The sequence below is a fragment of the Panthera uncia genome, unplaced genomic scaffold, assembly GCF_023721935.1.
Source record: "Panthera uncia isolate 11264 unplaced genomic scaffold, Puncia_PCG_1.0 HiC_scaffold_2132, whole genome shotgun sequence".
NCBI lineage: Eukaryota > Metazoa > Chordata > Mammalia > Carnivora > Felidae > Panthera > Panthera uncia.
Window position 1 is genome coordinate 1 of NW_026058836.1, and position 14,231 is coordinate 14,231.

Below are 14,231 nucleotides of genomic sequence, written 5' to 3' on the forward strand. Positions count from 1 at the left end.
GCATGAGGAAGAGTGAGCGTCGCATCAAGGAGCTGACCTACCAGGTGCGGGCGTGGGGGCTGCTCTGCAGCTGTACCCTCTGCACCGTGACCTGAAGCCAGGGAGACACCACCACAAGGGATGAAGTGCTCTCTCGTAGCTTCCTCCAGGACAAGGAGTGGGAATGCAGCCCCTGGCTGCCCCATTTCCACCCTGCCTAGCTGTCTTCTACCCGAACTGTCCCCTGGCTAGAGTTCAGCCTCTGAGCCCCCTGGCCTAGGAGCTCTACCTCCAACCTTCACCCTCCACCTGTCCCCTGGGGACAACACTGAGAGCTCCAGACAGAGCTCACCCAATGCAGATTACCAGAAAGCAAATATGTTGCCAAATTCTGGTTGGGTGCCATGACCACCAAAATACACGAAAAATACACCAAAGTCATTGAACAAACCTCAGAATTTTTTGTTTACCTATAGAGATATAGACTTTAGCTTTCCATTATGTTTTCTAGAATCAGACTCCTAACTAGATTTTGTTTTTGCTCTAATCCAAAAAGTTACCATCTCTCTATACACACGTCATGCTGGGTTCTAGAGCAGGAGAGTTTTTCTCCATGGGGCCCCAGGACCCCTAAGGGCCTGCTCCTCAGAACAGTGCACACACATGAGCTTGTGCACAATTTCAGGAGTCCCAGCAGCTCCCTAGACTCTCTCCTGGCACAACCATTAAAAATTTTTAATTTTTATGGTAAAAAAATTATTTTAAAAATAATTTAATTAATTTAATTTAATTATTTAATATTTTAATTTAATTAGTTACTTTTTAAATTTAATTATTAAAGTAAATAATTTTTTACCATAAAAATTATAAGGAGGGTGCAAGTATTTGTTGGGGATTAGAACGTAGAATCGGGTGAGGATGTTACATTCAGGGTAATGACCACGGCGGGGGAGGGGTGCGCTGCCTCCAATGAGTGTGCCCTCCTCACTCCTAACCCTGCCCCCCCGACCCCCAGACGGAGGAGGACAGGAAGAACCTCCTGAGGCTACAGGACCTGGTGGACAAGTTGCAGCTGAAGGTCAAGGCCTACAAGCGCCAGGCCGAGGAGGCGGTGAGTAGCTCTGCTGGGAGCCTGAGGGAGGAACATCGCTGAGCCAGTCCTCCAGGCTGGAAGGCTGAAAGAATCTCTGGCCTCCCCTCACCTCATCCTCCCCCCCTCCAAACCCCCCTGCAGGAGGAACAGGCCAACACCAACCTGTCCAAGTTCCGCAAGGTGCAGCACGAGCTGGATGAGGCAGAGGAGCGGGCGGACATCGCCGAGTCCCAGGTCAACAAGCTGCGGGCCAAGAGCCGCGACATTGGCACCAAGGTGGGTCCCTCCTCTGGGCCCCACTAGTCATCGCATGTCAGCACACCTGCCAACATCAGCGTCCCCCAGACAGAGCCCCCTCACATCAGGGATGCTTCCTTTTCATTCATTCCCCACAACTGAACCATGAAGCCACAGAGGGTGAGGTAATGCCATCCTGTGTGATTTCTAAGATTCTTCCAACTCCAACTTTCAATGATTTTGTGAATCCCAGCCCTAAGGTGTTCAGCAACCCTAGTAGGTGCCAATTTGTATATACCTACTGTGTCTATGTCTCAATTCAACTGCTGGCCTCCTCTTGTTTTCCACCTAGTTTAGGCCTACAGCCTTGTAACTCAGTCCTAAAATGGACATCCCAGAGGACTCCTTTGTCCTTGCCCAGGCTTATTCCCTCTGGCTGACCTCAGAGCACTGCCCTCCAGCCCTCGCTCCTCCACACCAGCCCTTAGGACACATCCCTCACATGGGGGCCTCCCTCAGGCCCAGAGCAGTCCTCCACCCCATCAAGTGCCCCGTCTCCCCTTTGTTTTCTGTGCCCATCCCTGCCCAAACCCCACCTCCCCATAGCTAATTTGGACTTTGTTTCCTTTCACAAGGGCTTGAATGAGGAATAGCTTTGCCATGTCTTCTTGATCTGCCCAGTCCCGAGGGTGCTGACGAAGCCCCCAGTTCCAGAATCTATATAGCAGCCCCTTTGGATGAAGCAGAATAAAGCTATTTTCTTTGAAGCCAATATCCTGCCTTCAGACTCTTCTTCAAAGCCTGCCAGCCATGGGGACATGAACGGGGTCAGGGGGATAGGGGATGGGAATCCAGAAGAGGAGGGGCGGCTTTATACACAGCCCAAGGAGGCCTTCCTGGAAAGCTGTGAGTCTCTGAGCATCCTTGGCGCAGGACTGACCCAGACGCTCCCCTTCACCTCCTTCTCAGCAGGTGACACCTCTCCTCCCAGTCCTCTCCCTGGCCCAGAGACCCTCAGGGTTAAGGGAAATTTAGGAAAACCTTTAAGTCTTGCCTAGAGCAGGCAGAGCCCATCAGCTATGGACTTATATCCCAGCTGATTGACACTACCCCCCACCACCCCTAACAGCACCAGGCCTGAGCCTCCAGGAGGAGGTTTAGTGTGTAGGGGTACCCTCTGATGTGTGGGGTAGTGACTTCTAAGTCCCAGTCTACAGCAGGTCTCTGAGAGGGCACACGGACTCATGGCTGTAGCCCATCATCCTTACAGATGCAGCCACCTCTGTCTCTAAGCAACCTAAGGCCAGGGCGCCTTCCTCATCACAGTCAGAACTGTACCCTGGGCCCACCCTCCTCTCCTCCTCTCCTCCTCTTATCTTCCTCTTATCCTCCTCTCTCCACAGCACTTCTTTCTTCTCCTTCACTTCTTCTTGCTGTATCTTCCTTTCCCAAGATCCTCTTCACCTTGCTTGCTGGAAGATGGAGGATCTTTGGCCCATTTATGGCCAGCCATATGGAGGGGAGGCAGACAGATAAGGGACTGTGGAGAGGAGAGTCCCAAGTGAGCAGGACTCTGGGGAGGGGAGGGTGGGTGGCCAGAGGGCTCGGGAGTAGAGAAAGGAGCAAGCCTCTCCCCAACTAAACAAGCCTGGCCCCCTGGAGTCACTGCCACACCTGGGCTGCTTAGAGAAGGCCTGGCCCTATGGATCACAGCATCTTGCAAGGAATGGGGCAGTCAGCCACCCACTGGGAACCCCAGAAGGCCTGGCTAGCCCTGGACTGAATCTCCTGCACCTTACCACACAGCCATCCCAGCCAGGCTCCTGGTCACCCCTACTCTGAGCAGCCAGAAAGAAGGCCTACCCCAGGAAGAATCAGAGAATAGAAGGACAGGGAAGCAGGGAGAAAGGGGATAGGGAAGGAAAAAGGAAAGAACTGAGGAGGGTGACAGACATCAGAGAGAGTGGGGAGACTCAAGAAATCGAGGGGGCAGAGGACCAGGAGAACCAACAAAGAAAAAATACAAGTAGTGAGGAGGCCTTCACGGGTTCCCACCCTTCTCTTTGAGGCCCCCTCCATTCACCTGCCCTAGGACCACCTGGGAACAATGAGGAGATTGGTAGAGAAAAGGGAGATGCATGGACACCCTGAGGACATAAGCTCCCAGAGCAGAGAAGAGAGGCTGGGGACACAGTGGAGACCACATGGTGAACAGCAGCAGAGCCTGGCAGCCGGCAGTAGGAGGAGAGAGAGGAGGAGGGGGCTGATGGGTGGGAGAGCAGAAGGGCAGGGTGGGCCTTGAAGACAGATGCTGCAAGAGCTGAGGGAGGTGACACTGAGCAAGGGAAGAAATCCGGGTCACCTTCAGATGTGAGGTAAATCAGCAAGGCCAGGAATAGTGACATTAGAGAGGGGTAGACAAAGACCTCGGAGTGAGACGTGGAAGCAGAGAAGAGACAGGCAGAGGGTGAGCGGAGGTCGAGCTGAGAGAAAGCAGAGACTCTTGGAAATGCAGGCCTGGCAGACTCCAAGTTGGGCAGAAACCTGGCGCCAGGGAGAATCGGAGGCCAGGTCCAACATTGAGACAGGGAACCAGGCAGAGGGAAAGGGAGGTCAGACAGAGACAGACGGAGATCCAAGGAGCCAGGCACAGGGAGGTGACCCGGTGTCCCTCACCTGTGGCAGGAGCCTCCATCCCATGCCCTTGTGCTCCAGGACTTCCAGCACAATGAAGAGCTCTGTAGGAGGCAGATGAGGGAGGATGGAGCACAGGGATGGATGTGAGAGCCTGGGGCTAGGTGGGGACCTATCAGGAAGGAAGAGGAGGGCAAATGGACCAGACAGGGGGGCAGAGCCCTGGAATCAACTTAACCTCTTCCCCCTTCCTCCTTCCATTGGAGACAGTGGGCGCTGTCAGCCTACCCTTCACCCGTCACCTCTACTGAGTCTGGCCTGCTCAGGACACAGGGTTCCCTGAGGACAAAGCCTAGTCTTTGTCAGCTGGACCTGACCCAGCCTGACCTGGTGTTCTTAGTCCCTTATCACATCCCCAGGGCAGTGGGAACCAGGCAGTGACGCATTGGGCTAACTCCCCAGCTTGCACACTGGGGCCTCAAGTGACCTAGAGCTGGGAACAGGTGGCCTGCGTCCCTTGGAGGTAACATTTTGGTGTATGTACCTGCAGGAGACGTGGATGTGGAGTTGACTTAGGTCACTCCCAAGGACACTAGGTATAGGGTATAAGTCCTATGGAGATGGGTGTGTATCCCTGAGTCTAATAATGGGAGCAGTGGAGGGTCCTAGGGAGTTGTGGATCTCGCAGGAGAAACCAAATATTCAATGGACACCTCTCCTACCCGGAGAAACTGACCCTTGTCTGTCCTACCCACCTCCACACTCTAGAGCTATATTGAGAGGTGACAGTGGATGGAGTGGGAGGGGGGAGCTGGGAGAGTGTTCCTGCGTGTGAGGGTGTGGGGGAAAGCCAGAGCAGGGGTGTCTGGCTTTGTTTCCTGAACACAATGTCCACTTAATCATAACAGGCACGGCCTGCTGAAGACCTGACACCTACTGCCTCTGAGAAGGGGCATCACTGGAGGACAGGGTGGGGGCCCTTGAGGGCCTGGGATTTGGGATGCCCACAAAGAAGGGCATTGTGAGTATGAGCCCCAGGACAGTTGGGAGGGGACACCAGAATTCTCCCTGGGGAGAGGAGGACAGACTACAGAGCCCCCCCCAGCTCCCCACCACCGCCACCCCCACCCCCTGGAATGTAGAGCCTGGGGCCCAGCTGGTGTAAATCCCTGGGCCTGCCAGGCGCCCCAGCCAGCCTCAGCAGCACCTGCACCCTCTGGCAGCCCAGAAAGGCGGAAGGGAGCAGCCCCCCACCCCCACCCCTCCTCCCTCAGGCTCTGGGATTAATGCCTCCTGTCTCTCCCCACCCCCTCCCTGCCCCACACTAGGACCAGAGGGTGGCAGTGGAGGGTAAAATGTGAATGTGGGTGTGCAAATATGTGTGTTGGTGTGCACAACAGCAAGTAGGAAAATCTGCGATCATAAGCGTGTAAAATGTGAAAAATCTGCATGTGTGTGGCTAAGAATGCACATGGGTGTGTGGTGGTCAAGTCAATGTGTGAGGGTACTGGACTGTAGATCTGAGTGCAAATCTGCTATGGTGGCGTGGGAAAATTCCTTCTTCTTTGAGAGGATAGCTGGTGGCCACCATATCAGAAGCATCAGGGGAGGGGCTGGGCAGCTTCAGATGTGTCCCCAAAGCAGTACAGCCTCAAGTCTCCAGGAGGACACCTGCCTGGAGACTTGAGGAACAGAAGGAAACCAGGTACTGCATTTGTGCAGAGAAAGAGCAGCACAGACGTTTGTTTCCTGTTAAAAGGAAACTGAGTCGTGGAGCTGGGCAGCAGATTCCTTTTCTTGGGCATCATGGCTCCAGCTCCCAGCCCCTGGCACTGTGGGACTGTAGGTCAGAGAGGGTGGGGAGATGCTCCTAGCCCAGGGCTGTGTGAGGACAGGCCAGGGTGGAAATGGGTAGGAGGGAGGGGAGCCCATGTCTGGGGGGCAGGGGACAAGCATCTGGCCTGCAGGAGAAGGTGACTCTTGCCCAGTGTGCTCAACTCACTCTTCAGGTTAAAAATAACCAAGGTAAGGGCCTGGTGGGCAGGGGCGGTTGTGTGAGAAAGTCCTGTCTTCCTACTATCTGCCCATCAGTTCTTTGGAGGGAAGGAATGTGCCCAAGGACTAAAAAAAGGCCCTGGAGCCAGAGGGGCTAGGGCGACAGACCTTTCATGGGCAAATCTAGAGGCCCTGCTGTCCTCCTGTCACCTCCAGAGCCAAGGGATCAAGAGAGGAGGAGCTGGAAGGCGAGAGAGGTGGGAGGGAGGGTCCCTCCGGAAGGACTCCAAATTTAGGCAAGGGGTGGGGGCAGCGGGATATAAAGGAGATGGATCCCGAGGACAGACAGACCTACTCCTCTGAACCAGGTAAGAGGCTCTTTGGGGGCCTTCGTGGTCAACCCTCAGAGCTCCCCCCCCCCCGAGGGACTCTGCCTCCTTGGGGAGTGGGGTGCAGGTTGGTCAGAGGCCCAAGGGTTCTGCTAGAACTGCCTCACTCCAACCCCTGGGAGTTCCCACGGACTGAGGGGAGGTTCCAAGGGAAAAGCCCAAAACCTCTTTTCCCCTCTGACCTGCATTTCTTTCCCTGCTTCTGTTATCTACTTTCCATATTCTCCATGCTCTGTCTTCATCCTGATCCCTCCTTGGATGGCTTTTATTTTGTCCTTCCTCTTTGTCAATACTTGTCACTATGGTCCTTCTTTGTCCCCTTTGTCTTTTCTTCCTGTCTGTGTGTTCTCATCTCCTTATCTCTCTTTGTTTCCAAGTCTGATTCATCCTCCACCCCTGGCACTTTCACTAACACTGTGTCCTTCTTTCCTGCCTCGCTGCCTCTTCTATCTCTCTAACTCCCCTCTTTGGCTCTTTGGGTCGAGCCTCCTGGCTCACTTCCTCCTGTTGACCTGCCTCCATTATTTTTCACTCTCTTTGTCTGGTCTTCCCTCTGCCTGGCTGTGCCTCTGTGGCTCCACACATGGTTCAGAGTCTTCAGGATTCTCTGTGAAGAGATAACCAGGTGAGAGCCTCCCAATTATCTCTTGGGAGCCAGGTTGCTGGACCAGGGCCCCCGTCCTTTCTCCAAGCAGCTCAGCACCTCCCCTTAGCAAACTCCTTAGAGATTCTCCTCCAGCATGATGTCACAGGGCAAGGGACCCAGGCGAGGATCTTCTCAGCAGTGGGGAAGAGCAATAGGACCCAGGCGATAAGGAAGTGTGGCAGGGAGTGAGGGTGTGGAGGGCAGTGCCACTCACTGAGGCTTGGGTCTTCTGGTCTCAGGCACAAAGGAGCGCCAAAATGACTGATGCCCAGATGGCTGATTTTGGGGCAGCAGCCCAGTACCTCCGCAAATCAGAGAAGGAGCGTCTGGAGGCCCAGACCCGGCCGTTCGATATCCGCACTGAGTGCTTTGTGCCCGACGACAAGGAGGAGTTTGTGAAGGCCAAGATCCTGTCCCGGGAAGGGGGCAAAGTCATTGCTGAGACAGAAAATGGCAAGGTGTGTGGGGCAGAGCACCAGGGAAAGGGAGAGAAGGTTTGGTAGGGGGTGTATAAAGAGTGGGGCCACTTGCAATGGGAGCTGAGGGGCTCCGTAGGAGATCCAAAGCCAGCAAGGGTGTAGGACACGCCCCCCCGCCCAGGGAGCCCAACATTTGAGTGAGAACTCTGACCTTTCTCAGATGGACCTGAGCAGATGTAACAGGGCACCATCCCAGGGATGCACATCCTTTGCCAGAGAGGATGCTGGGGCGGGAATGGGGGGACCTCTACTGGTTTTGGCCTCAGAGGGGTCCTGTAGATAAAGAAGACACAGACACAGCATCAAGTAAAGCTCCCTCTTGAATGTGTATCCCTCCCCTCTGTGCCTCAGTTTCCTCCACGGACCAACTCCCCCAAACCACAACCTCACCCAAACCAAGAGCAAAGTCTTAGGCCCAGAGGAACACAAAAAGTGGGAACTCTTTTTTTTTAATGTTTATTGATAGATCGATATAATTTATTGTCAAATTGGCTAACATACAGTGTGTACGGTGTGCTCTTGGTTTTGGGAGTAGATTCCCGTGGTTCATCAAAGAAGCAGGAACTCTTGAGCTGAACGCTCAGTCCCAGAGCTGGGGACTAGCACTCAGATGTCCACAGTCCCTGCTTCCTCAGGCCAGCCATGAGAATCGCCACTGGTCACCAGCAGCAGCTCAGAACCATTTGCCTTGAGACATGGTGACTGAATGTTGTGTCCCAACAAGGTGTGCTATGACAGCCCACAGCCTGCTGGGAGCTTTGACTCTGATCCCAGCCTTGCCACTGGCTATCCACCCTGCCAGTAAACCATTTAATTATTCTATTCACAGCTTCCTCCACTGTAAAAAAAAAAAAAAAAGAAAGAAAAGAAAAGAAAACAATGCTAGAATGCCTACCTGCGGGATCTAATGACATTAGGGCATGCAAACTGGTGCCAATCAAACCACACTGATAGTGACCAATGCAGAGCAGGGAGGTGTAGGAAAGGTGGATGAGATGTTTTCCAGCAGGGCAAGGTTGACCCTGAGCAACTGACACCCTCAAGCACTGCCCCCAGGAGTCAGGTAAGGTGTGTGCACAGACAGGAGAGCTGCCAGCCCCGCCAAGTTTGCCCCTAGACGGTTGGAGCAGGGATGGAAAAGTGCTGCTCAAGGGCACAAGCTCTGGGGTTCTGGCAAGACACAGGGACTCTAGGACAGTACCTAGGATGGGAGGGAGAGTGAGCCGTAAGTTATGTGGGGAAAGAGTTGTGGGGGAGCTATGGGCACTGGTCAGAGAAGAGCTGGGAGATCGAGGCCAGGTTGTGGCCCATGTCCTGGGAGGAGGTAAGTGGGCGAGGCGGGCGAGTACACAATAGCAAGGGTTCTGGTAGGAGTGTGGTCATCCCTGTCCATGCACCTTCCCCAGACGGTGACCGTGAAGGAGGACCAGGTGTTGCAGCAGAACCCACCCAAGTTTGACAAGATCGAGGACATGGCCATGCTGACCTTCCTGCACGAGCCCGCTGTGCTCTTCAATCTCAAGGAGCGCTATGCAGCCTGGATGATCTACGTGAGTATACATGACAGGATGCCAGCCTTGGATAGAGGCCAAAGGAGGCCAGGGCAACTCTCTCAAGGATAGGGGTCAGAACTCGCCCATGGGGCCCAGCTCCCCTTTGCCCCCTTCCTACCCCTGGTAGCTGCAGGAAGAGAGGAGCCAGCTGGGATAAGCAAGAGACTCCCCTGCCTGTCACCATTTGCCCCAGGCTTACCACTTTAGCCCCTCATGTCTGCCCTCTCTCCTACTCCAGACCTACTCTGGCCTTTTCTGTGTCACCGTCAATCCCTACAAGTGGCTGCCTGTGTACAATGCGGAGGTGGTGGCTGCCTACCGGGGCAAGAAGAGGAGTGAGGCGCCACCCCACATCTTCTCCATCTCTGACAATGCCTACCAGTACATGCTGACAGGTGAGTCTAGCAGCCCTGACCTGTGCCCCCTCAGCCCTGTACCCCATGGACCTGACTCTGTTGCCTCTCTTCTTTCCTCTTCCAGATAGGGAGAACCAGTCCATCCTCATCACGTGAGCAAATGCCATCTACCCACACAGGGACTTGGGGAGGATCCAGGCTGATTCCTGGGGGTACAGAGGGGAGGAAAGTTTCAAGGTTGTGACTGTCAGGAGTGTGGGGAGCTGGGTTTTCAGAGGGGTGCCGGAGTGACCTACAATGATATGCAAACTCTGCAAGACCCCAGTGGAGGAGGTTAGATGGCCGGGATTCTGAGGGAGGAGGGTGCAGTGTTGAACTCTGAATGGAGCACAGAGGGGATCTTGGGTTCTGATGGGTCCCTGTTGCCTCCAGTGGAGAATCCGGTGCAGGGAAGACTGTGAACACAAAACGTGTCATCCAGTACTTTGCCAGCATTGCGGCCATAGGTGACCGTGGCAAGAAGGACAATGCCAATGCCAACAAGGTATGGAGTGGGCCACAGGCTCAGCAGAGGGGGCCTGTGGGCAGGCTGACCCAGGGGACCCCCAGCCTTGCCCTGGGGAACAGTGGGGACAGCACCACTAAGCCCAATGCTCAAGACCTTCCTGGCAGGAGACACACACTCTGATGTCCAAATATGGCCCTTTGGAGCCACAGGCCCACCTCCATTTCCTGGGACCAAAGCAGTCTCCTGCCCTCTCCACTGCTGGAGGTGGACGGAAGATAAACCCTTGAGGTTTTGCTGCTTTTGCAGGGCACCCTGGAAGACCAAATCATCCAGGCCAACCCCGCCCTGGAGGCCTTTGGCAACGCCAAGACAGTTCGGAATGACAACTCCTCCCGCTTCGTGAGTGCCCTTGATGACTGCCAACTGGCGGCATCTGGTCTTGACAGGAAAAGGGGGGCACTGTTTTCCTAACAGTCACTACACCCAATTGATCATCCTGTGTTTGGCTTTAGGTTACCAGCAAGTGTGTGTGTGTGTGTGTGTGTGTGTGTGTGTGTACACACACACACACACACCCCAAACCCTCCCCACTCAGTCTGCCTCCCTGAGCTCTGAGAACTCAAGAAAAGAGACCCAGAGTCACCATGGCTGTTTCATAGCCAAGTAATGGAGCTGATTTTTGTCACATTCTAGATTTTCCTAATGACTGTTTACAAAGCTCTTCCATATGGGAAGGGGGAAGAGAGCATAGGTGCTGGAGCTGATTTCCGAGTTTTCCACCTACCCAGAAAGTCTCCATGCCTAAGTCCCAGCTCCCTTATCTAAACTCCCTACCTCTAAACAGAGGTAGTGGGGCACCTGGGTGGCTCAGTCACTTGAGTATACGACTTTGGCTCAGATCATGATCTCAAGGTTCATGAGTTTGAGCCCCACATTGGACTCTCTGCTGTGAGCACAGAGCCCACTTGGGATCCTCTGTTCCCCCTCTTTTGCCCCTCCCCCATCTCTCTCAAAAATAAATATTTTTTAAAAAAGAAACAAAGGTAGTAATATTTACCTTCATTCCCATGTTGTTGTTTCTGCTCAGAGATATTTGGTAATAGGGGAATAGGCATCCTTTTCTCTGTTTTCCTGATAGTAAATTGGGACACCAACTAAGTCATTAACATTTCCAGAACTATTCAGGGCTTTTTGGGTTGTGTTGAGGTCCAAGATCTCCATTCTGTCCCTTCTGGTCAGTTCCCTCACTGTTTGTCCCATCTGCCCCCAGGGGAAATTCATCAGGATCCACTTTGGAGCCACTGGAAAGTTGGCTTCTGCAGACATAGAGACCTGTGAGTATGACAGGGAGCCCTGCCCACCTCTCTGTGTCCTCTATCTCTGCCTTCTTTCCCAGCTAGCTGGGCGACCCTATCTTAACATTCCTGCTGCATCTCCTTGCCTCTTCCCCTGCTTTCTCCATTTTGTTATAAGAGCCTTTCTTCCCTAATCTCCATCATTTTGTTGGATTGACTCTCTGTTCTTACCTGCCTTCCCCCCGTCTCCGCACTTCAGATCTCCTGGAGAAGTCTCGGGTGATCTTCCAGCTGAAGGCTGAGAGAAACTACCACATCTTCTACCAGATCCTGTCCAACAAGAAGCCAGAGTTGCTGGGTGAGCCCACCTGATGCCTCAATGCCCACATGGCCCTCCCCATACAGGGCAGGTACCCTCCTTCTCCTCACTTGCTCCTGCTCACCTCCCTCCTCCTTTGGTCTGCTCAGTGGCTTTCTCTTCCTCCCCCATCTCAGACCTGCCTGAGTCTCCTCTTGCTTCCTTTCCTACTTTTTCTTTGTCATATTTCTTCTCCTCCTCCTGGTCGGTTTCTTCCTTCTCCTCTTTGTGCCTGCCCTACTCCCAGGTATCATTCTCCCACTGTCCTCCCTCCCTGGGTCTCCTGTCTATCTTTACATGTCTTTTTGATTCTCTGCATGGTCCTTGCTGACTCTCCTCCTCTCTCCCTGCTCCCGGTCCTCTCCTCTATTATCCCTGCCCCACCCCCATGGTGTCCCTCTCCCAACCCCTCTCTGTCTGTCTCTATCCTCTTCCATCCCCTTGTCCCCTGCCCTGCTCCTTGCCTGGACAGATATGCTGCTGGTCACCAACAACCCCTACGACTACGCCTTCGTGTCTCAGGGAGAGGTGTCCGTGGCCTCCATCGATGACTCCGAGGAGCTCATGGCCACGGATGTGAGTAAGGAGGCAGCGTGAAAGCTCCTGAGGGCTCCTGTACCACCCAATCCAACCACCCTCTTTGCCTCTCTTGCTCTTTCCCAGAGTGCCTTTGATGTGTTGGGCTTCACTCCTGAGGAGAAAGCCGGTGTCTACAAGCTTACAGGTGCCATCATGCACTACGGGAACATGAAGTTCAAGCAGAAGCAGCGGGAGGAGCAGGCCGAGCCAGATGGCACTGAAGGTGGGGCAGGGAAGGCAGGTGCTGTAAAGGCCTGAGGTGCTGGGCATTTACTTGTCATGAGGAGATAGTCCACTGGGAGCAGGGTCTCCCAAGCTGCATCCAAAAGTGGTATCTTTCAAAAATTCTTCAAGAGCTGACAACCTAATTTATTAAGACTATTAGGACCATAAAATAGAGAAAGTTAGAGGAAACCAGAAGTACGAGAAGTACATGGTTAGAGGGCAGCACCTTTTCCCAGAAGGAGGCTCTGCCCTCACCCTCACCCCATCCACCCCTACCAACAGGCTTTCTCCTTGTTAGAGCCTAGCCAGAGGCCACCCACTCTCCCCAGACAGGCCTGCTCCCTAGGGACCCTGAAGCTTGTAGGGTAGATGGATGGGGTGAGAGCCAGGGAGGGGCGGGGACATGGGGGAGGTGGGCAGACAGGGAGGTCCCCCACAATCTTGCCAACTCTTCAATCCCAACTATGAGTTGGGGATGCTTCCTCCTGGGCCCAAGACTCACCCAAGCTCAGGAAAGTGGACTCTGAGCTCTGTGCATCCTGATCATTAATGCGGTATGTATGCAAAGGGTTCCCAATCCTTGGGTGAGCCCTGTTCGGACTCTGTGCCATGTCCTGTTTGGGAGGCAAAGGCCAGGGGTCAAAATACAGCTTGACATCAACATGTCATACATTTCACTGGACCTCAGTTTCCTCCTTAGTGAAATGGAACAACAGTCCCTCCTAGCTCACTCCGGGACTACGGTAACATTTCATGGAGAAGGAGATAAGAGGTGTATAGGGCTAGACAAATGCCTAAGAACGTTCCTCTTAGCCTATCTTCAAGGACCACTTATCTGTGTCTATCCATATCAAAATGCCAAGCCTGGGTTTCATGACAGCATGTTACAAGCTACCATAAAACTCTTGAAATTAAATCAAATAAATTTCCTCTAAACAGAGATTGTATGTTGGGGGGGATGTAACACGTTGTTAGAAACCTTGATTTCCCAGCTGGTCAAGTTGGTCAACACATGGATTGGGGCACCTGGGTGGCTCAGTTGGTTAGGCATCTGACTTTGGCTCAGATCATGATCTCATGGTTTGTGAGTTTGAGTCTTGCATCGGGTGAGCTCCAGCTCAAGGTACTTCATGTTCCATGCTGACAGTGCAGAGCCTTCGTGGGATTCTCTCTCTCCTCCCTCCCCTCTCTCTGCCCCTCTCAGGATTCTCTCTCTCTCCCTCTCTCTCTGCCTCTCGCTCACTCATACCCCCTCTCAAAAATACATACATACATACATGTTAAAAACAAAACAAAGCAAAAACAAAAACAAACCCAAAAAACCCCACATGGATTAAGAGTAGAATGGGCCCAATCCTGGGATGGAAGAAAGGAGGCAGGGAGCAGCACATGTCTCTTCTGTCAACCACAGTGTCTGCCCTGGAGACATGAAGGGACAGTGAGGGCAAGGATGAGCTCACAGCTGTGCTGGTGAAGGGCCTCGCCCAGGGACACCCAGTAGATGCAAAGATAGAGGCAAGAGGAATTTCTGGGTGGTGGGAAGTTCTGGACAGATGGAGAGGCCTGGGATGGGTGCCCCTGGCAAGACTTGTGCCCTTCCAGGCCTGGATTTGCAATTCTTTAGTGACAGGGGTCAGACTCAATGCTTCAGAAAAGCTCTGGGGCAGGGAAAGGAGGTCTGTGGAAAGTGCTTGCTTAGTTATTTCCTTCCCCACCAGATGCCGACAAGTCTGCCTACCTCATGGGGCTGAACTCAGCTGACCTGCTCAAGGGGCTGTGCCACCCTCGGGTGAAAGTGGGCAATGAGTACGTCACCAAGGGGCAGAGCGTCCAGCAGGTGTACTATTCCATTGGGGCGCTGGCCAAGGCAGTGTACGAGAAGATGTTCAACTGGATGGTGACACG

General features: G+C 53.6%; 2 protein-coding genes across 2 annotated transcripts; both read left to right on the top strand.

Moving 5' to 3' along the window:
- Nucleotides 1-2: 2 nt before the first annotated feature.
- Nucleotides 3-2,081, top strand: LOC125917653 (myosin-7). The gene is made up of 4 exons (XM_049623796.1): nucleotides 3-44; nucleotides 995-1,090; nucleotides 1,214-1,348; nucleotides 1,945-2,081. The coding sequence occupies exons 1-4, from the start codon at nucleotides 3-5 to the stop codon at nucleotides 1,960-1,962; spliced, it is 291 nt and encodes a 96-aa protein (XP_049479753.1). The 3' UTR covers nucleotides 1,963-2,081.
- Nucleotides 2,082-6,575: 4,494 nt separating this feature from the next.
- On the top strand, nucleotides 6,576-14,226 carry LOC125917652 (myosin-6-like; the record flags this gene model as incomplete). The annotated part of the gene is made up of 11 exons (XM_049623795.1): nucleotides 6,576-7,431; nucleotides 8,859-9,002; nucleotides 9,244-9,400; nucleotides 9,486-9,513; nucleotides 9,794-9,905; nucleotides 10,176-10,268; nucleotides 11,140-11,203; nucleotides 11,424-11,522; nucleotides 11,995-12,098; nucleotides 12,186-12,324; nucleotides 14,045-14,226. Coding segments are annotated over exons 1-11 (1,323 nt in total), but the record flags the coding sequence as incomplete, so codon positions are not given.
- Between the last annotated feature and the right edge of the window lie 5 nt (nucleotides 14,227-14,231).

Coding starts and splice junctions, on each gene's coding strand:
- LOC125917653 (XM_049623796.1), top strand. CDS start 3: ATGAGGAAGAGTGAGCGTCGCATCAAGGAGCTGACCTACCAG. Junction 45..994: donor TCAAGGAGCTGACCTACCAG/GTGCGGGCGTGG, acceptor CCCGACCCCCAG/ACGGAGGAGGACAGGAAGAA. Junction 1,091..1,213: donor AGCGCCAGGCCGAGGAGGCG/GTGAGTAGCTCT, acceptor ACCCCCCTGCAG/GAGGAACAGGCCAACACCAA.